Source organism: Clupea harengus, chromosome 1 (assembly GCF_900700415.2).
Source record: "Clupea harengus chromosome 1, Ch_v2.0.2, whole genome shotgun sequence".
Classification (NCBI taxonomy): domain Eukaryota; kingdom Metazoa; phylum Chordata; class Actinopteri; order Clupeiformes; family Clupeidae; genus Clupea; species Clupea harengus.
Genome location: NC_045152.1, coordinates 4215831 through 4237253, shown reverse-complemented (window position 1 = coordinate 4237253; position 21423 = coordinate 4215831). Strand labels below are relative to the sequence as shown.

The 21423-nt window shown below is 42.0% G+C and overlaps 2 protein-coding genes across 7 annotated transcripts; both read right to left on the bottom strand.

Annotated features, from left to right (window-relative positions):
• Positions 1 to 6686: 6686 nt before the first annotated feature.
• Positions 6687 to 10932, bottom strand: LOC105907854 (forkhead box protein J1-B-like). 2 transcript variants are annotated; one of them, XM_031564844.1, is made up of 3 exons: positions 10307 to 10932; positions 8648 to 9214; positions 6687 to 8158 (listed from the first exon to the last, which is right to left on the bottom strand). In XM_031564844.1, the coding sequence occupies exons 2-3, from the start codon at positions 9197 to 9199 to the stop codon at positions 7397 to 7399; spliced, it is 1314 nt and encodes a 437-aa protein (XP_031420704.1). In that variant the 5' UTR covers positions 9200 to 9214; positions 10307 to 10932; the 3' UTR covers positions 6687 to 7396. The 2 variants fall into 2 exon arrangements, with proteins under 2 accessions (XP_031420704.1, XP_031420708.1); XM_031564848.1 differs by lacking the exon at positions 10307 to 10932 and adding an exon at positions 9344 to 9920.
• Positions 10933 to 11011: 79 nt separating this feature from the next.
• On the bottom strand, positions 11012 to 21236 carry mgrn1b (mahogunin, ring finger 1b). Of its 5 annotated transcripts, none has more exons than XM_012836282.2 (18): positions 21126 to 21236; positions 20489 to 20645; positions 20064 to 20182; positions 19880 to 19968; positions 19626 to 19772; positions 19145 to 19262; positions 18794 to 18860; positions 18632 to 18675; positions 17825 to 17872; positions 17654 to 17722; positions 17401 to 17560; positions 17136 to 17245; positions 15385 to 15599; positions 14594 to 14705; positions 14135 to 14186; positions 13726 to 13830; positions 13149 to 13194; positions 11012 to 12945 (listed from the first exon to the last, which is right to left on the bottom strand). In XM_012836282.2, exons 1-17 carry the CDS (start codon positions 21126 to 21128, stop codon positions 13154 to 13156), a joined length of 1656 nt encoding a protein of 551 aa, XP_012691736.2. In that variant the 5' UTR covers positions 21129 to 21236; the 3' UTR covers positions 11012 to 12945; positions 13149 to 13153. The 5 variants fall into 5 exon arrangements, with proteins under 5 accessions (XP_012691736.2, XP_031420693.1, XP_031420683.1 ...); XM_031564833.1 differs by having other exon boundaries at positions 14135 to 14183; XM_031564823.1 differs by lacking the exon at positions 13149 to 13194.
• Positions 21237 to 21423: the final 187 nt, after the last annotated feature.

Below are 21423 nucleotides of genomic sequence, written 5' to 3'. Positions count from 1 at the left end.
GCCTAAAGAGCCGTGCTCTAGAATATTTTGCTGGAACTCAGTCTAACAAATGAATGGCTAAAAGCGGTGTCAAATAACTATCTGATAGGCTTAGGTTAGGTTATAACCCTATATCATTGGTTAAAAACTTCATGTGATGTCATATCTACGCTGCTGGCTACATTGACAGAAAGTTAACACATAGAAGAAAACATGCCAAAACGTCAGACGTCGCTGTGCTAATGCATTCATTCAGATTCATCTAGATGTCAAATACATGTCTGCATATGCATGCATTCAGATTCATTTGTCTGATTAGTATTTATTATTTATGTGACCTGTGATTTAATTTGTACATTTTAAGTCCAGAAATGTTATGCTTTGTGACACTCAGCACTTTAAAAGATTCATCTAAGTGGTCAGTTTTGGAACACCACAATGTATTGAATAAATACAAATACTGTGAACAAACACTTTTTGACTCTTCAAGAATATGTTTTCCTATTCTGTTACACATACATCATGTATCAATCACACAAAGTTGTATTGTAGAGGGGAGCACGCCAGAGTCCTATGTAATTATTCACAGCCTCACAAAATACCGCATAGTGTCCTCCTTTTTGGTGTTATGGATATGGTCACCCTAGCACCCAGTGGGTAGTAGCATGCTAACATTAGATAGCTGGCTCAAATCCCCTCAGACATATGTTTCAGTTACAATAACGGTGTCTACTTCTCTGTAAATTTTTTAAAAATCTAAAAAAAAAAGTCAAACAAATAACTTGTATGTACAAATACGACCATCTACGGAGTTTGGTCCGCCATCTTTCTTTCCCAGCGCCGTGATTTGATTGGCTGACGCATGTATCTTTCAACCTTTGGCGCAAGCAACGCAACGCAACTGAATGCAACGGAGCCACAATTCAGTTCGGCAACAGACGGTTGACGGATTCAACGCATAGCAACGCAACAATGTGAGCCGGGCATTAGTGCATCTGAGTCCTGGGATCTGAGTGCCCGGCTCACCCACTGACCCAGCTGCCAGAGACACGTGCGCTGCCAGCTCAGGATCCAACTGGCTTTAGATGGTGTCAGCGGGGCACACACTCGTCTTTGTCTGGGGTCTTAACACCTGAGACCGGTAATGGGCCTCCCAGCTGACCTTCCCTGAGGGAAAGGGTGAAACGAATCCCAAAGCCAAGCTGTCCTGAGGCTGCCCTACAAGCACAATTCACTCCTCACAGCCTTTTAAATACCAGCACAATTCACTCCTCACAGCCTTTTAAATACCAGCTCATACAAACACTACTCACAGCCTTTTAAATACCAGCCCATACAAGCACTACTCACTACTCATAGCCTTTTAAATACCAGCCCATACAAACACTACTCAGCCTTTTAAATACCAGCCTATACAAACACTACTCAGCCTTTTAAATACCAGCCTATACAATGGCCTTGCATGTACTGCCAAAGCACTGCCAGACCTCCTGTGAGACCTCAGCAGCCTCAGGTGTTCTTTGAGTTTGATGTATCTGTGATATTCAGGTGAGGTGTAGCACATATGGCAGTTTAATATTTTCAGGTAATATTTTCATTGTTTGTTGGTGCAAAGAAGTGGTCATGGTTAATCACAGTCTCCCTGTGCAAAAGACAATACTGTGTAATTAAACAAGTACTTAACAGGTGGTGAGTGGGAAGCAACCATTACATCTGCCGTGTGTAGAAAAAGATTACCACCAGCTAGCATAAGATTGTTTGTGTTGCCAACAAATACAAACTCTCCGATACCTATACTAAACATGTTATACTGAAGAAACTCAAAGACATTTCCCAGTGTTCACGTAATCTATATATCCAACTTGACATTCTGCACCTTTAACTTATAAAAACTAATTGTGTGAGCTACACTGGAGAAGACCTTAATGACCTCTGACCTGTGCTACAGTGTGGAGTGAGGTGACATCTATAGATATGGACAGAGACTAAATATGAGGGGAAACTGATATGACATAATATCATGCTTTCTTAAGAGATTGCCATAGATTACTATGAATATTTTTGAATGAATGAATGAATTAATACTATTGAATATTTACATCTTTAAGTGGAACACTGGAATGCTTAACTATGAGCACAGTCAGTTTTAAAAGTGCTGCAAAGAAACACACAATAACAATACATACATACAACAATACATACAAATTACATGCAACATGTTTTGAGCATGAGTAAAAGCCATTTTCGGTTCCAATATTAGTGCCCTACTGCAATGTCACCACTAGAGAGCAGCGTACACCCTCATAACCCATATTACAGCATAATGTGAGCAGGTGCAGATGCTTTTTACCTGGACGTCTGAACATGAGTACAAGCACAATACACAATTCAGAGATTTAGTCCTGCTATGTTTGAGTATAAAAAAAAATGGATCCAGCAGGGTTTTAAACCTTTAGCAATATTATTGCCAAACTCTCATTCCGACATGGCCCACAGACATTGGATGCAGCTTACACTCATGGCTGCCTCTTAGAGATGATCTAGCAATAAACAATTGTCTGTTCATTATTCTTCATAAAATGAAGTCAAGAATTAGTTCTTATGGTGAATTCTTAACTGGATCCTGTGTCCTAAGAATGTTTGTGTATTTTCTGAGAATTCTGTTCATTTCTGCATGATCGTGTAAAATACGGCTCCTGAAAAATGATCCGTTACTGTCCTCTAGAGGTTGTCGGTGCCACATGCTACAGGACTCCTCGATACACCCTACAAGGTCACCCCTTTCAACTAGCCTCTGGCTGAGAGTGGCATCCTGCACAGATTCTCAAACATTCATGGACAGATCCCTGCATGGCTCAGGGCCCCACAGGTCACAGAGGATGCTCAAGGTGACCCTGACCTTAGAATTTAGAATTAGAATTGGATAAAACACGACCTACAGGATCTGACATATGCAACAGAGACTCAGGTGCTAGATTGGGGTGGCTGGGAGGTGTTCTCCTATTATTTTCATAAATGCATAATTTCTGAAGGTTTTTAAAGAGAACGGCACTTTTTTCCTTCTTGTTGTAGAAATGACAGAATGACTAATGACTTGCGGCCTCTGCATGATAGAGAGGTTGTCCTCTCTGTGGTCTGGTCGGTCTAGTGAGAGTGCACCCCTGTGGCCCCTCTCTTTCGCAGCTGTCTCAGTATCCACCGGTCTGCAGTGAAACACCACCCATGACAAACAGGCCAGTTTGTGGGAAACTGTGCCATCTATCTGTTATCATCTAAATGTATACTATCTATCTGTGATAGCACTGGTGGGTAAAGATGAGATATGTCGTGTGAGTGAGTGTGTGTGTGTGTGTGTGTGTGTGTGCGTGTGTGTGTGTGTGTGTGTGTGTGTGTGTGTGTGTGTGTGGTTGTGTGTTTGTGTGCGAGTGAGTGTGTGTGAGTGCGGGTTTGCGTGTGTGTGTGTGTGTGTGTGTGTGAGTGTGTGTGTGTGTGTGTGTGTGTGTGTGTGTGTGTGTGAGTGAGTGTGTGTGAGTGTGTGAGTGCGGGTGTGTTTGTGTGTGTGTGTGAGTGTGTGTGAGTGTGTGAGTGCGGGTGTGCGTGTGTGTGTGAGTGTGTGAGTGCGGGTGTGCGTGCGTGTGTGTGAGTGAGTGTGTGTGAGTGTGTGAGTGCGAGTGTGCTTGTGTGTGTGTGTAGTTGTGTGTGTGTGTTATGGTTCTCTCCATCTCTGTCTGAGCCTAGGCTTTTAGAGACTCAAAAGGATGTCTCTTCCCAAGCACTGACAGGGCATGAATATTTAAAGAGCTGCTGCTTCTCTGTGTGCGTGTGTGTGTGTGTGTGTGTGTGTGCGCGCGCGCTTGTGTGTGTGTGTCTGTGTATGTCTGTGTGTGTTTGTGTGTGTGTGTGTGTGTGTGTGCGCGCGCACGCTTGTGTGTGTGTGTATGTGTGTGTGTGTGTGCGCGCGCACGCTTGTGTGTGTGTGTCTGTGTGTGTGTTTGTGTTTGTGTGTGTGTGTGTGTGTGTTTGTGTTTGTGTGTGTGTGTGTGTGTGTTTGTGTGTGTGTGTGTGTGTGTGTGTGTGTGTGCGTGTGTGTGTGTGTGGCAGTCATCTGTAAGAGTGAGAGCCCCTGGGATCTGTGCCGTACACTCCCCCACCACACACACTCAACACCCAGACAGATGTCGGCTGGATAAGCAGCCAGCTGGGACAGGTGAAGCCCCAGAAGATTCAATCTTTTTTAATGAACCCCCTGAGTTTCTCCTGCAAGGAGGCACACTGTTTGCACTCGCACACTGTCAGGTGTTGTGCTGCGTGTTTTGTGTGTGTGTGTGAGAGACACAGCTCTTGTACTGCTTACAGGATTTTCTCGACTCCTCTGACCCAGTACCCTTGAAAAGCTGTTGTTGAAAAGGAATAGCTAAAGCTGCTACCGGCAAGACTGACAATATTATACACATGCTCGAATATACAGCTACTACATACAGCTAAGTTTTATTTCTGGATTATAGCTTGCCAATTAGACATCAATTAAACTATCCAGGTATTGTTGTGATTCAATGATGATTTCCTGGCCTTTCTTAGAGGAGTGGTTGGAACATGTTTGCGTTCATCCATAATAAATAATAAAAGGTCTGACAGGGGACAAATGCTCCGTATCAATTTACATGACTGCAGTTGAAAGCTCCATCAATTTACCCTGGTCACCTGTATTTTGCTTATCTGAGAGATAAGCGTGGCAATAGCATTGTAATCCATATCACGTGTTGAATGGGCCCAGTCATCATTCATACATAAGTTACACTCTTGTTTTAGTACCTGTGTATTGGTCAATGGCATTGTGTACTCATGTCCAAAAGCCCCAAGTCAACTGACCACCACCACCACCATGGTCATTAGCCTTATACAAACAGCTTGAATCCAGACAATTGTGAAGACCAGGACTTAGATGATGAGAACTTCGTAATGCAGAGAGTTTGTCAGGAAATAATAATGATAGCACATTTTGACCAGGGTCATCATGATACACATACTTCACAGAGAACTCAAGAGTATACCTGACGGTGACAGATGAGACATCTGCTCTTGGGCAGGAAACCTGAGCAAACGCTGGCTGCGGTGGGATTGACAGTGATGTAACCCTCTCCCAGTGATAGGAGTGTACAGTTAAGCTGTCTGCCGGGATGACAGATGTCAGGTTTTAGAAAGCAGCCTTTAATTAATTAGATAAAGTGCTCCTATCCACGGGTCAGGATATGGGTTCTGCGGACATTTCTATCCTGTGACAACAAGAACAGGAAGGGACCAGGTGAATTTAAAGAGGCTTTTGTAAATTAAAACATGCCTTTCTTAGTCTATCTTAGAAAATAATTATCCCTTCCCAAAATGGTAATGAATAGGTAAGAACTGTTACATAAACAATAATCAGGGGTGGGTTTACTCCACAAAATGGTTACCTATGGCCAATAAAAAATTCAGTGGCTTAATGGAATTTTGTAGACTCATTAATAATGGCATATAGAAGCTATTTACCCAACCAATCATCCATAAGATGTCGCTATAACAAGTTACACCCTGTTTTCTTCTGTTCATCTGACATGGTTTGGTCTGTCGTCAAAATTCATTTTGACTTTAAATCCTTACATTTACAAAATCATTCAATCTTTTGCTTGCTTTGGCTCAGTTGGCACATTATGCTTAGAGCCCAATGATTGCTGCTTGAGGCTATTTTTTTTATTTTTGACAATATACATTTCCTGTTTGTGTACAGGCGGTCCTATTCTGTTACTGCTTCACACCACACTTTTGCGACTGTGTACAGCCGACACAATCACAAAGTATAGTTCCTTTGATTTTTTGGAAACCTAGGGATCTTTCCAATTTAGTTCTGTTTTGGTAAATAACCTTGGTTTATTGATTCAAAATATTGGTAGGGTCTGAAATATATGGAAGTCAAAATGAGGGAATGGTAAGTAACTGCACATTTCTTTAAATCTACTATTCACTATCACTGTGTCTTCACAGAATGATGAAATGTGGATTCTTAAAGTCAGAGTACTTTTCAATTCTTGGGAATAGAGGCTGTATCTTATATCGGTTTTGCCAATACAGTAGCCACCCTTGACATTTAGCTGTCCATCTTGATATCAGGCTCCTCATATTCATCTTTCTTTTTTGTATTTTGTCACAAGGTCCAATAATCATTTTAACTTTTTAGAGTTAGAATTTCCTAACATCATTTTTATTTCCTAGTTTTACTTCATTCCTGCTTGTTCTCTCACTTTATGGGGTACACCGAGTTTTTGACACATTAGAGGATCTACCACTTCGTGATGCATTTCTTTTACTCTTCAAAAAGAAAGAAAGAAAATAGTAAAGCCAATCCTAAATCTCTCTTTGGCCACCGTACATATTATGCAGTAAAGTTGCAAGTCCAGTAATGATTGACATGTTTTTGTGCTCTTCCAGCAAAGATGTGAGAACCCAGATGAGTAACCAATACATTCTCTGTATTCAGGTCTGTACACCCACAAGCCACAAGATTAAATGCTCAGTTAGTCAGATATAATGTCTTATTGTCAACTTTTTTTTAGGCTACCTACAGTACCAAAACATTGTAAAGAGAACATCTGTTTGCTAATGCTAAACATCTATCATGTTTTTAACTGCCCAACTTCCAAAAAATGACCTTTACAAAAATGACAGATGTCTTGTACAATTATTTGTTTATTCATGCAAAAGACAGCAGTTATATTCAGGCTGTCTGAAAAGTATATAAAGTATTGTTTTAATTGTGAATATCAAACCGCAAACAGTGCCATATTGCATCTAAAACAGATGCCACCCAAAACGATAACAATTTGACCTATTATCCTTTGTACATTCCCTATCATATTCCCTTGACCTTTAATGCATACTTTATGCCTCGACATGCCTAAAAAAAAAAAAACTAAAATGTATTGATAAATAAAATCACTGTAAACGTGAGAAGTGCTGGAGATGATACAGGAGCAATTTTGTATTCTTGTACAAATATTGAAAATAAACATCTTATATGATTTTGTCATCACTTAAAAAAAAAACTAAATGAGAAGTCTGGGGGATGCAGTGTCTCATTCTGGAAATGGTCAAACCACAAACCTTTAACCAAATCGTTCAAAAGCTAATAACGTTTAGAAACTATATGAGCTGGGCTTTGGGGGTTCACAATGGGGTTTGCAAATCTTCCCTGACACATAATCCTGTTTCACTCTTTCAGGTTTCCTTCAAGAAGATACATGCGTCTACAGAACACCAAGTTCTCACTCTCCATGAGTTCCCTTTCTTCTTCCTCCGTCAATAAATGAATCTACTAACTAATTAAGGAAACAAAAACATGTGCCACAAAGTCTTGCTGAAGTGCTGTCGGCTCTGTGTGAAAGGGTTATACATGTAGGTAGGGCTCCATCCTGTCCCAGGACTGCACGTCATAGAAGAAGCCATCATAGACGCTGACCCCATTCTCCACTGAAACGGGGACAGCCTGGACCTCCTCCCGCATACAGTCCCAGGGGTGTGGCTGCTGGTCTGAGAACAGTGTGAGCTCCTCGTAGTACTGTGGAGGGGTGACGGACAGCTGCATGCCGTGAACATGCTGCTGGTTGACCCCCGGACAGTCGGCCAGGCCGACCGGATTGACCTCCATGAACCTTGGGGTCATCTCTGGACCGGCCACACACCAGTTCCCATGGCCCGCCACGTGCCAACCCGGCGGGTAATCCTCCATCTCTTTGCTCAGCGACTGCAGAGCGGCATTCAGCTCCAGGTCATCAAAAGTCTGTCCCCTTCTGTCATCGTCACACACGTCTGAAGCCCAAGAGTCTGAAGACGCTCTTATCTCTTGCGCCAGAAGTGGGGATTTCTGAACCCAGTTTTGGCCGTCATTGGAATGACCATGTTTGCGCTTTCTTACATACTCCATCCCTCTGTGATGCTGATCCCCGTGTAGGGTCTGTAGGTGTTTCTGAGGATTCTGTTTTGGGATACTCAGATGAGCAGGTGTTCGCTTGCGCCTAAAGATGCCATCAACAAACATGTCCGCATACTGAGGATCAATTTGCCAGAACCCTCCTTTTCCAGGTTCATCTTTCTGTCTTGGCACCTTCTTGAAACACTTGTTGAGGGAGAGATTGTGGCGAATGGAATTCTGCAAAATCAACAGATAAGGATGCCTTGAGGGTCAAAATTAGATAAATCAGTGCTCTGTTGACCAAAGGCATGTCTAATTGTATAAAGCGATAGTAGGGACCCCATGTAGTCAACAGAATTTTGAATACACTCATTGTGGGCTATGCCTTAATATGGTGTGGGACAGAAGGCAAAGACACCACAATATAATTGACACCAAGCACTAAGAAATGCTTTGAAATGTCTATACTAATCTGAGCCATATCAATTAAAAGAGGTGCTTGTTCCCACCGCAATTACTGATCGTACATAGGCCTACTGCACACCTGGTATAGCCTGAACCATCTATACACAGTACATGTCATAAACTATCTAAAATACCTTATTAATGATCTGACTATGTGGGTTACTTCAAGAGTGTGGGTTATTTCAAAATGATTGCTTAATATTAATCTACAATATAGAATTCATAACAAACTAGCTATGTAGGCTGTCATGAGTCACTCACCTGCCAGCTTGGCTCTGTGTGCCTGTAATAGCAGAAATTCTCAATGACCCAGTTGTAAATGGCTGAGAGAGTGATTTTGTTTTTCGTGCTGGCTTGCATGGCCATGCAGATGAGTGTGGCATACGAGTAAGGAGGTTTCACTTGTGAATTTGTTTTGTAGTCAATCTTCTTATTTGAGCTGGCAGCCACCGTGAAGTGGTGATGATCACCCTGACTTGCCTCTTCCTTCTGAGGTGAACAGCTGTAACTACTTGGGCTGATTGAGACGGTGGGTGACGTGAGACACCCAGACCCTTGTGGTGCCATCATGGCAGCTGTGGGGCTGGCTGGGGAGTCCGTGCCTTCACGCTGTATCTCCAGCAGGTGCTGTGGATGGCATCTGGAGCCAGGGAGACTCTCCGCGTTAGCACCTGGAATTGAAAAACCCTGAAGCCACTGCAGGCTAGTGAGACTATCGTCCAAATGCGCTGTGCTGGCACTCTCTTCCTCCTGGTGAAGCATCATCCATTTCCTCTTGAACTTCGCCATGTCCTGACAGCCTTGCACTGGCATTATGAAAACACCTCACTGAGGGGAAAATCAGTTGAACAAATGTACCGTCTGTTATTATGTTCTCACACATTTCGAATGAGCCGTGAAATGTTTTGGATATCTTATTCATTTAAACACATCAGCAACAAAAATGTCTCAACTTACCTCTTTGTTTTCGTAGCTAACGTTAGCTAAATTACCTGAAGACTTTAACATTGATTTTAAGATGTTAGCCTAATGTTAGATTTTGCACTTAATGCTCTTGGTGATAGTTCACCGTTACATTTGAATGAAGGTTGGTTGGTATCCTCGAAGTGTTGGTGAAATTGGTTAATTCTTATGCCATTTCTATTGTGGAACAAGGCGAAAACTAAACTAAACTGCTTACGGTCGCTACCGAGGCACGGGGAACAACAATGACAGCTAAAGGGGGTTTAAAGAGCTCTTGAAACAGAACGCCAGATCCCGATTGGTTCCTTGGTAACCAGGTTTCGCCTTCCCCAACTTCTTGCGAGTTCCAAGGATTCGTAAATAAACTAATTATGACAAGCCATTTCCAACGTTTAACATCGACTGACGTTCGTTGATGAATTATGGTTTAACCTTAAAGCCCTATGCTATAAATTAAAGCTTAATGAACCGATGTAGCACATTTATCCTGACAGTGAACCCGCATTAATATACGGCTCTTCAGAATGTTCCAACATTTTTTTCACATCTTTCATATCATTCCGCAACTAGTCCGGTCATTTAACGTAACGGAAAGTCATTGTAACTTGAAGCAAGTAATGGGTTGCTACGCAACACCTGAAACTTTAAAGTTCTATTTGTGTGAAGCATATTTTTTTCTTAGCGGAAAACACGAAACAGCAACAAAATCATTAAAAAGAGGCATTTTGAAGGAATGTCTTCTATCTTTTTGGCAAGTAACCGTATAATAAGCGGGATATAGTAATAGTCCGGCGGTCATTATAAAAAAAAAAAATCAACAAACAAGACCCCTCAAGACCCAAGGACTATACATTATCCCTTACTTAGTAAAGACCTCTGCCCTCAAATAGCCAACAATTATAGAGTATCACTGACAACCAATGACACGTTACAATGTAGTTTTAGAGGGACGCCTACCATATCAAACTTGTCTCCGTGCTGTAAGTTGAAGTAGCCCACTATCTAACTATCTTTAACTAACAACAGGTGAGTTTTTGTTAATGGCGCGCGCTTCCACCAGACTTCTCCTACACGCGACGTTAAAGAGCCTCCGGCGACATCTAGTGGTTTGCGTTTGTAAAATAGATAACCTTGGGTGAAACCAGTCAGTCAGACTAAACATAACTTTATACAGCTAAACCCGAAATTCCTCAACCACCCTAATCACCATTCAACCATATATGAATTAAGGCCCTTGTAAACTTGTGTTTTCGATGAAGATTCAAATTCTCCAAAACGTCCATGTGCAAAATTATTCAACATATTTCCAATATTGCCTTTATAAGCCTTAGTAGTCATTAAGTCCAATAAATTGTGTTAAAATATTTAAGTCTTTGGGCACTACATGCTCCAGTTGTATATGCCAGTTGTAATAAATATATAAACCCCATCCGTATGTGTATATAAAATGGCATATAAAAAAGCTCAAACAAAGCTTGTGTTGAGACAGGTAACTCTACAAGGGCATAGAAGAAAGCCTAAAAAGACAAACACTGGAATCAGATATTTGATTAGAACTGCTAAGAAAAATCCTTGTGGGCCTGGTATTGTAGGATCATCGGTGTCTGAGGGTCGAGGGGTTGAATAAAGTAAATAATGATGCAATTACCAAGACGACTCTCATTACTGAAACGTTAAGCTTTATTAGGTTTCCACATGCCTCTACACCAACTAGGACAAAAGTATCTTGAGCTTGCGCTTAAAACAATGAATGACCCAGTGCAGTGTTACCCTGGATACCAGGTCAATAATACTTAGAACAGGAACGAGAAGGCACGGTGTATCAGTATACTGAGATGGCACATGAGAATAGTTTAGTAACTGTGAGTTTAAAGTGTGAAATAAAACTCTATAAATAAGCCCACAAGAGAAATAAGCTGGTGCTTATGTTTCCTGTTACTGTTGCGAAACAGAGAGGTCTCTGGTTAATATCAGGGGAAAGGGAATGTCAGCAGACAGAAAAGCTGATACACAGGCTATTACCATGGAAACTTTGTGAGATGCTCTTCTAATCAGAAAAGCATATATTTCCATACCTCATTAAGATAGTACACAAAGCTTAACATTAAAGCATATTACACCTTGTTATTACAGATGAATTATAATATATATATATATATGCTATTAAACACTGCTGTTGAAATAAATCAATATTATCCAGTTTAGAGTTCACTCACATGTCTGTACATTATCAATAAAAAAAAAGTCTTTCTTATGGGCTTAACAAGTGGTCCTTTTACAAGAACACAAAAGTCCCAAGCAACACGTAGCCATGTTTGCTCTATAGAAAGGCACATATACCTATATGATTAATGCTACATTTACAGGACTCAGGACAGCCAACACACTCAAAGATACTCAAGGGCACTGTAGCAACTACACCATCTCATCCTGTTACACCGGTCACTGGGGTGTGCTTGTGAATTGATGTGTTTTCAACTTTTAACAATACTTCACCGTGATCTGAGCATTATGCTGCACACTGTCAACAAGATGTTTCAGCCAGGCAGACAAACAAACAAACAAACAAACAAACATCACACAGTTTGCCTCAATCAGCAAATGACGCAACTTGTGCACAGACGTCAACATTATGTCAAGAATATACAAGTATACCTAATATAAATAATAATAAGATATCAGCTGCACTGCCTTACCATACTTCTCAATTATAAACAGTTAAAATGTACACATTTACAGATAACACCGCAAAGAATTCCACTAGTTGAACTTTACAGGCATGACTTTCCACACAAAAACTTGGAAAAAGGATTAAACCGTATCTTCTTACAAATGTTACCTAAGGAAAGCAAGATGAGTGTTACACAAACTTCACTAGATCATGAGACTGGCAGAATTAGTTCTGGTCCAGGCGAAGGTCTATCATATCCTACACATGGGTAGAGGTGCATGTCATATCCTGAAATAGAAATCCCATCCTTCTTTTTCCTCAGAGGTGAGAAATGAAAGCTTTTAAAATTCACTAAGTGCATGTTTGCAAAAAGTGACTTCATAGAATGGAAATGAGAACATGACCAAACAGATTAAGATTTTACATCACAGATTACTACACTTGCATAATGTCATTCGATTAGTGGTGAATACGGCTATGGTTAGAGTCATCCGTACTTCAAAACTCATCACGAAGGGTGTTTTAAGACAGTCTACCTCTTGAAAGGTTACCCCAATAAGGGATGAGTTTTAGCATCTCCAACCAAAGAGTCATGCCAACAGCCAGACATGTACAGAGGTTTAGTCTTAGGGGGAGAGACTTGATTTACTGATGTGGACAAACGTGAGATCCAGAGCATAGCAGAGCACTCAAGCTTGATTTCAGGAAGGTCTGAGGGAGAGAAGCGGGAATGCGCTGGAAATGTACTGTGGAGTACTGGGAAAGAAGAACGCTGGGGGAATTCAGACGGAGGGTGGATGCCTGGTGTCAAAGGGCGGGTCAAGCTATTCGTCCTCCATGTGCAAACCGCTTTGAGGGCACAGGAGAGGCTGGCTGGAGCCGTTGGTGCTCTCGCTCTTCAGGCTCTCCGTGGACTCTGACGACCCTAGGAGGACAGAGGAATCCAGTGTGAACAAGCACTCTCAGCCTTACACACTTCATCTGTGAACCTCATTTCATTATTTATTCTTAAACACATTACATAAATGATTTCACTACTCTGCAGGCACAATCCTTATTTTTGAAGCATGATTCTGAAGAAAGTAAAGGGAAGCAAGAGGGAAGGACTACAGAGAGCCGACTACATACCAGAGTTACTCTTCCATACCAATAGAGCAGGCCTCAGGACCTAGAGCTGCCCCGAGCAAGGCCAAGGAAAAGGGGAAAGGGGGATAGGATGGCAAGGGGTTCAGTTAGGAAACACAGAGGAACAGGAACGGGGTTCAGTGAGGAACAACAGCACACTTGTTAGGATACCAAGCTGGAGTAAAGAAGGCCAATTAGGAGAGAAGAGAAGAGAAGACACTGCCAGAGAGGCAGCTAAAAACAGTGTGTGAAACGCTGATAACGGTCAGTTTACACAGAATCACAAAAGCATAGAGAGAGTATCAAAACTTCCTGGTCAACGATGCACACTCTAGCTCACACTGTTCAACACACACACACACACACACACACACACACACACACACACACACACACACACATACACACACACACACACACACACACACACACACACACTCAGTGTGGTTACCTTTTGTGACTGGTATTAAAATTCAACCAAGCTGTTATTATGAGTGCATCGTCTGAGTAGATCACCCGTGTGCCTATCTGGGGTATTGCTCTACACAGTGTTCGTCATCAGTAATGTGGACATGCACACCTGGGAGGGAAAGGTCTCCTGGAGGGTCACTATCCGTCTTGGTCAGGCTGCTGTGCTCGCTGCTGCAGTCTTGTAAGATCTCCTGTTCAGACATCAGACCTTCCTCTGCAAGAAGCAGAACAGCAGCGGCCATTACTACTACAACACTACATAAGCACTTAGCATTAGCACTGGAACTTCAAGACATGTCTCGTGTGGTGCGGATCAGCCAGTTGGCTTCAGGCACAGGCTACAGCTGATGTCACATCCTACGGAAGATTCTAACAGTGCATAATGCAGTAACAGTATGACACCTTCAGCGAAGCAATTTAATGAGGGCTATTCTGAGGATGAACCCTTTCAGTACTGTGACAAGTGGGTCTGAACACAGGGACAGGGAAGCTGGCCCAAATTAGCCCCACATACTCACCATCGTCAGGCGTGATGGACTGGAGTGGGATATCCTCTGTTGCAGTGGCCTGCTGGGATACAGGGGACAGATGGGAGGGATTATCACTATACATTAACAGAACACACTCAGCTCACATGACTAATATTTAAATTGCCTTTCCAAAGCTCATCTTCAAAAAAGTGCATTTTCAAATAAAAAGATAAGCAGAGACGGCTACCAGACACCTCAGTGGAGGCAGCCATTTAATCACAGTTACAATAATAGAAGCCGGTTCCAACAAAGAGACGACAGGCTAATTCATCATAGAACGCTGCACCGTTCAAGGCTAAAAAACACTGACTGATGTCAAATATGACGTGAGTCCTGAGCTTGTCTACCTTTAGTGCAGTGTGCAATTCAGCAGCCTTTTAAGCTAGAATTGTGGACTGCACCTTTAAAGGTCTGCCTCTGGTTTGGTAAGGGAGCTGAGGGACTGACCTCTGTGGGCACTGGGCTGCTGGACAGGGTTGGGTGAGGCTGGGCGTCGGACAGCTCCGACAGTTTCTCTTCATCCTCCTCCTGGATGGGTGAGGATGGGGACCGGAGAGTGCTGCAGGACACACACACACACACACACACACACACACAGACAGACAGACAGACAGACAGACAGACAGACAGACAGACAGACAGAATGATGGTATGAGAAGACTGCTTTTCAACAAAAAGCTTCCCTGTGGAGTCTGGTGTTTTTCCTGTCACACGAGAAGGACAGTGCCCTGCAATGTCAACTGGATGAATCACAGGTAGCACGCAGAGTCATCAGTCTGCCACAGTCTGGATACAGGATGCCGTGTCCTCTGGCAGGAGCACTCAGACCCGTCTTGGCAGAGCCTGTTTCTCGCCGGGCCTCAGGCCAATGGCTACCCGGAGGAGATGACAGGAAGGTGAGAGCCTCGACAGACAATATCAACTCATATCCACTGCATACGCGCTCGTGTAAAAACATGTTTTATCTATTCACTTCACTCTTCAATAAAACTGGGGAATCACGACTTCTAATTGCAAGTGATACAGTGCGAGTGACCAAATCACTGGGGATAGAGTACCATTGTTGCATTGTTAGAATCTGGACATTACAACTTCCTGTACACTTCCTTTGTTTAACAACCAGTGATTGACAGGCCCTTTCTGCTTGCATTAGTGGCTGTTTATGTTATGACCGTCACTCTAGCTCTTCTAGAAGACACAGCAGTGAGTGAGATTAGGCCGCAGTGGGACGGGCTTACCTGTCAGGTGACTTGCTGACTTTGCCCTTCTGCAGAGCGCTGTCCCCCGATAGCTCCGAAGGGCTGTGTGGCCTGCTATCCCCGCCTACGCTGCCGGAGAAGTTGATCTCATCATAGAGGGGGGCGGAGGGGATCCCTGGAGATACGGGCCGCAGGCCATTCATCGCCTCCAGCAGCGAGATGGGCTCAAATCCAGGAGGAACGGAGTCTGTGCTCTGGGAGAGGCAGGGAAACACACACAGAGACACGCAGCAAAGGCTAAGTCAGCTAATTCACTATGGTCTGTTTCCCATTCATGTTAGCATTTTTATAAACATCAAATAACATAGCCGATAAAGGACTCATTTCATTTTGGGCTTTTGATACACACTTTAAAAAAATCTAATCTAAGTACAATGGGGCCCCCATATCCACGGGGGATACATTCCAAGACCTACCACAGACAGTAGTGAACACCATATATACCGTATTTTTCGGACTATAAGCCGCTACTTTTTTCCCACGCTTTGAACCTCGCGGCTTAAACAACGATGCGGCTAATTTATGGATTATGATACCTGTGACTGTATACGGTGGCTTTGTGTTTACGGTGGCTTTGTGGAGCTAGGATGCTAGCATGGATGCAGCCGCATGGATGCTTAGCTCCACGCGATTTCTCAGTATCTCTCAATAACTTAACTAATGTCAAAATAACCACAGTCTACCAGCGTAGACAGAACACAACTCAAAACACTTTAGAAAATAAAATAAAAGTTTACAACAATACAAATCCAGTCTTCAAGTTCTTTAGCTCACTGGTTTCAAACTAGCGTCTGTCTTCAATCTAACGTTCTAGCTTCTGATTGACTCTTGCGACTGTGCGCTCTTAAAGCAACAGTGCACTTATCTAACTGGCAAAACTAACTATTGTATTAGTTTTGATATTCATTTTAGCCTGTGTAAAGTTAATTTGTTTCAATGTTGCGGTAGGCACCTGCGGCTTATAGACATGTGCGGCTTATTTATGTTAAAAATAATTATTTTTAAAAAATTTAGTGCGTGAGGCTTATATTCAGGTGCGCTCAATAGTCCGGAAATTACGGTAACTTGTTTTTTTTGTGTGTGTGCATCGATACCTATGATTAAGTTTAAAAGGCATGCAATGTTCTCTCTTTCTGTATCAAGTCTAGAATGTGTACTTATGGATGTGCTATGGAACATACTGCCTATAGACATCAGGGAAGCCAGCTCGCTTAACATCTTTAAAAGAAAACTAAAAACGTACCTCTTCACATTAGCCTTTAACTAGCTACCACTTCGCACTATATATATATATATGAATACTTTTAATTTAATTTAATTTAATTTAATTTAATTTAATTTAATTTAAATTAAATTAAATTAAATCTCTACAGGTGATATTAAGGGGTTGGATTAAATATATCTATATAATTATAATTTTATTTTTTTTGCACTATATCTTTGTTATGTTTCTTTGATGTCTATTTTTATGTGCATGTCATTTCTTTGTGCATATTATGTATTTGCTGTAAAGCACTTTGAGCTGCATTCTTTTGCATGAAAGGTGCTATATAAATACAATTATTACTTTCTCACTGATAGGAAACACTTCAAGTCTTCTCTGTGGCTAAGAAGAACTACCAGCTTCGCTTGGGGGGCTCTGTGTGGCCATTATTAACGAGAGTTGAGGGGGCCCTACTGCATCTCAAATGTAAAAGTAGGACAGTGTGAACACGAGAGCCCTGGCTTACTGAGTGTTCATCGTGGTCCATGTTCTGAGCTAGCACAGGGCTAAAGGAGACTGGGGAAAGAGTTCCAGACTTCTTCCTCACAGCGCGGATCTGCAGCAGGGCTCTGAATGCTGGGAAACACAAAAGAAACTTCATATATCAAATGTCATCATATGTCAGTCATCACACACACACACACACACACACACACTGAGTCTCCATTCGAAATCAGGACAACATGGAGCCTGGCCCGAGTCGGGTTTTTGTTTTTTTTGTCTTTTCTTACGCAGGCGGCAGATGGGACAGTTGTTGGCCTGGTAGCGCAGAGTGTCCGCACAGGAGTTGCAGAGGCACAGGTGCCTGCAGGGCAAGATGAGGGTGTCGCGCAGGTCCGACAGACACACCACACACTCGTTGCTGTTGTCACTGTTCTCGTCATCTGAAGGCTGGTGAGAGAAACGACACACATTCAGTGAGGTCGTTGTGTACATGTGGACAATGCCAAATGAACATCGGCCCTCCTGGAAAGGAACGCTTACCTTGGTCTCTTGGTTATTTTTGTTCTCGATCCCGTAGATCTCCTGCAGTAAATAGCTCACTCGGTCAACCTGTGAAGAAATAGAGTTGGTTGAGGGAGCGCAATTCTATGCCAATCTTTACACACAGATCATCCCAATATGAATTTGTTTACAGAGCAAGAAGATACTCACAATTTGTTTCTGCTTTAAAGGTTTCACAGAGAAGCTGCCGTCCATGTGCTGTCAATCAAAAACGGGACACGTTGGTTAAGCTCCTATTTTTGAACTATGAACATTTTTGAGAGAACATCTAAGAATCTGTGTTTTTCTAAAGCTAGGCATGCAGATGGTTCATTGTAGATTAAAAACAGGGTCATCAGATTATAAATAGATGACGGGGGTATAAGAGAAGTACAGAATCCAGAGATGGACTGCAATATTTTAGAGAACAGCTCTATGGTCCATGTCTACCCTGCCATGAGACATGTGATATCTCTGGCTGGATGCAATACAGCCACAGTCAGAACGAGAAGAATCCAACTACAACACCAACACTATGCCAACTACCCAAGCAAAACACGATAAAGAAATATCATGTATTTTCAGCATTTCAGTACGCAACATATTTTTCTGCAATTTAATTTGGGAAAGCACATAGTATGCTTAGCGGTCGGACTAATGTTTAACTGAAATAGATGCAAGTTTTGCACAATCTATATGCAAGTTTAAAGAAAGTGCCCGTTTGGGATCATGTGTCAAGAACGACTTTGTTTTCTATAAGGATAAAACATACTACGCCGAAGTGTGACGGCTTCAGTGTCAGCACTAACAAACACGTTGTTTTCACTCATTCCTTCCGTCACAATCAAGATCTGTAACCATAAACCACATGAACCATAAACCACAACTTAACAACAACAACACAGCTAGAGTGAAAAGCCTGCTAAACGGGAACAAAATGACCTAAATATCCCGTGAGAAACTGCACTGTGAACTCACCCTCTCAAAGGCCGCCAGCAATACATGTGCATGTCCAATGCAATCTGCAAAATTAAAACAATATGTCTTCTGTTAAAAAGCATCTCCAAACAAAAACAAGTAGCACTCTTGTCAAACAAGGCCTCTCAGCCTCTTTGGAAAGGGCTATTTATTAAAACTTACCATCCCCCTCATCTACCACAGCTTGGATTACTATGGGGAAGACACCTCTGTCCAGATCAAAATTTAGCTGCCAAGAAGAAAAAAACACACAAGAAATGAACACCATATAACCAATATTTAACTGTACTAAATGTATGCTCGGCTAATACTGTATAGCCATTGCGGCACCTGAGCTTTATGCCATAGTATCTGTGTAAGCACTGACAGGAAGCATCACAAACAAGTAAGAATTCAGACAGATTTGCACGTATGTGCAATGAATCCTTAAGAGCATTAAAGGTTTTTTTTTCTATCGACTGTCAAGGTGAGCACACCATGCTTGATCAACAACACTTGCATAACTGTACTTACATCCTCCTCCTTCCATTCAGTGAAATCAATTTTGAAGGACGGCAAAGAAAACTGCTGGCTCACTCCTCTTTTGTGGTGCACCGTCTCAGAAACCAATGTGGGAACCTTTGGGGTGTACCTGGTGAACAGCATATCATACGCCATTTAATCATATGTAATGCCATTTAGTCCTTCTATACAAAACGTCAAGGTCTTAACAATTGGTCATTTATTTCTTAGGGTTATTTATTCATTCTTCTCTTTTGACAAACACGGTACTCTGCTTCTCCTTATCCTTCACTGATGAAAGAGACTGCTTACCCAAAGTACTAGTTATTTTCTCTCTCTCACACACACACACACACACACACACACACACACACACACACACACACACACACACACACACACACAAAAAACATCAGGGTGCAAAAGAAGGACCACCACCAGGTGAACTCTGAAAACCAACAGTCAATTCTCAAAGAAGTCTTCTTATTCTTACACAGCCATTCCATTGCTGAATTCTTCAAATGCCTGGCAGTAGATGGTGATGGCCACTCGTGCATCTGAATCGAAGGTGAACTCAACCCCATACAGAACCTTGGGCTTGGCCTCTTCTTCTGTGGGACTGTCAGCATCATCTTTGTACCTGAAATTAAAGACCACTTAGATCTCATCTCTAAATCACAACATTTGGAGCAACATCTGGTTAACAAGAATATTAACAGTAAGAGATCAACCAAAACCTCATCTCACCTTACAAGACGCAGGGAGTCTTTCCTGATGTTGACGAGACTCCTCAGAGTTTTAACTGGCTCATGAGGTGCTGGCGTAACATAAGGGAACTACAGAACATGACAAAAATACAGGTTACGTTTTACATCACCTAGAAAATAATTCTTACAGGGCATACTTCAAATAGCTGTGCTTCTTTTCTTACCTGTACAGGACGATTTCCAAGGAAATTTAAATCCATATTTTCTCCAAACAGGTAGCCTTCTGGATGAGGTGTGTCAAACTTCTCCCCTCCCATGAAAAAGTGACTGGCAAAATAGTTCCCTTGGAAAGAGATTGCAAACGTCACGACAGCTATGACAAAGTATTGTTTGCTGTTTTCAAAAGAGGATCGTTTGTCATCACATTTTAAGGTATTTAACAAATCATACTTCTAAAGTACACCCATCAAAACTGTAACTGAACTGGGCATTCATATATTGATGTTTGAAACACACTTACTAAAATGAATCTTACCACAAGGATCCTGGAAACGAAGTTAACAGGCACGATGGGAAGACATAGAAGTGTCGATAGCTTTGTGACAAAAACAAACACAAACACTAAAATAACGTTACCCATAGGACTTACCTGATTTAGGTGGGAATCTGTATGCCGAGTTAGCCTGGATGTCAATATCCTCAACACCCGCGATCCTCCGACTAAGTATTGAGCCCATTTTGTTCTTGTTTATAATCGGGCTGGATGGCAGATGCAATGAAGAAACCCCCTCTTGCCAGCAAATTAGCTAGGAGCGAAATCGTATTATGGTTATCTGTAAACGTGAGCTCAAAGCCAGCTCGACTGACTATTTGCTAGCTAGCTTGTTTAGCTAATGGGATAACCACCAGCTATCGATTCGTGAACATAAACACTCGACCGTTTCGACAAAATAATCGAATTCCTGGTCACATTTAATCATACACTCTCCACAAGATGTGTCTTACAAATGCAATGGTGTATAACTGAGAGTGATTTTGATGGTAAAACGATAACTTACGGAGTAGCTAACGTTATTTGAGCAATGGTTCTTATAGCTACGTGGGTAGCTAATTAGCTAGCTAGCTAGCCAGCTAATGATTTGGCTAACTAGTGAACAGACTAATGTGAATCTGAAGTCTATAAATATTACATGTGATTTGGTTCTTGTTCCTCGAGATTTTAATTTGGCGTTCTGTTGCAGTATTCTGCTGTTAACGACTGACGACCAAATGTGATAGAAACATACCATACAAATGTAGACGTCAGATACAGAAAAGTCGTTGTTCCTTCCTAAATGATGTCTAGCCTTCTATCCAATAACTAGTACATCGCCGTATCTCAACATGAGACGATGTGATTTGCTGAAATTTGGATGACGCTGAAAAGTCCAGCCCGAGACAAGAACATCAAAGCCCCGCCCATTTAATGTCATTACCAATGCAAGTCTGTGATATCTGTGTAAACATTAGCTTAATGCATTTATGTATTTATGTTAAAATATTCTGGCCTCATGACCTACACTATTCGTGTAGATAGCGGGTTTT

What these genes read in the sequence shown, in the direction of transcription:
- LOC105907854 (XM_031564844.1), bottom strand. Translation starts at nt 9,199, where the DNA reads ATGCCAGTGCAAGGCTGTCAGGACATGGCGAAGTTCAAGAGGAAATGG. An exon ending in ACACAGAGCCAAGCTGGCAG is followed by an intron (nt 8,159 to 8,647) that starts GTGAGTGACTCA and finishes TTGATTTTGCAG; the next exon opens with AATTCCATTCGCCACAATCT.
- mgrn1b (XM_031564823.1), bottom strand. An exon ending in GACTCCCTGCGTCTTGTAAG is followed by an intron (nt 19,773 to 19,879) that starts GTGAGATGAGGT and finishes CTTTAATTTCAG; the next exon opens with GTACAAAGATGATGCTGACA. An exon ending in CTGAATGGAAGGAGGAGGAT is followed by an intron (nt 18,861 to 19,144) that starts GTAAGTACAGTT and finishes TCTTCTTGGCAG; the next exon opens with CTAAATTTTGATCTGGACAG.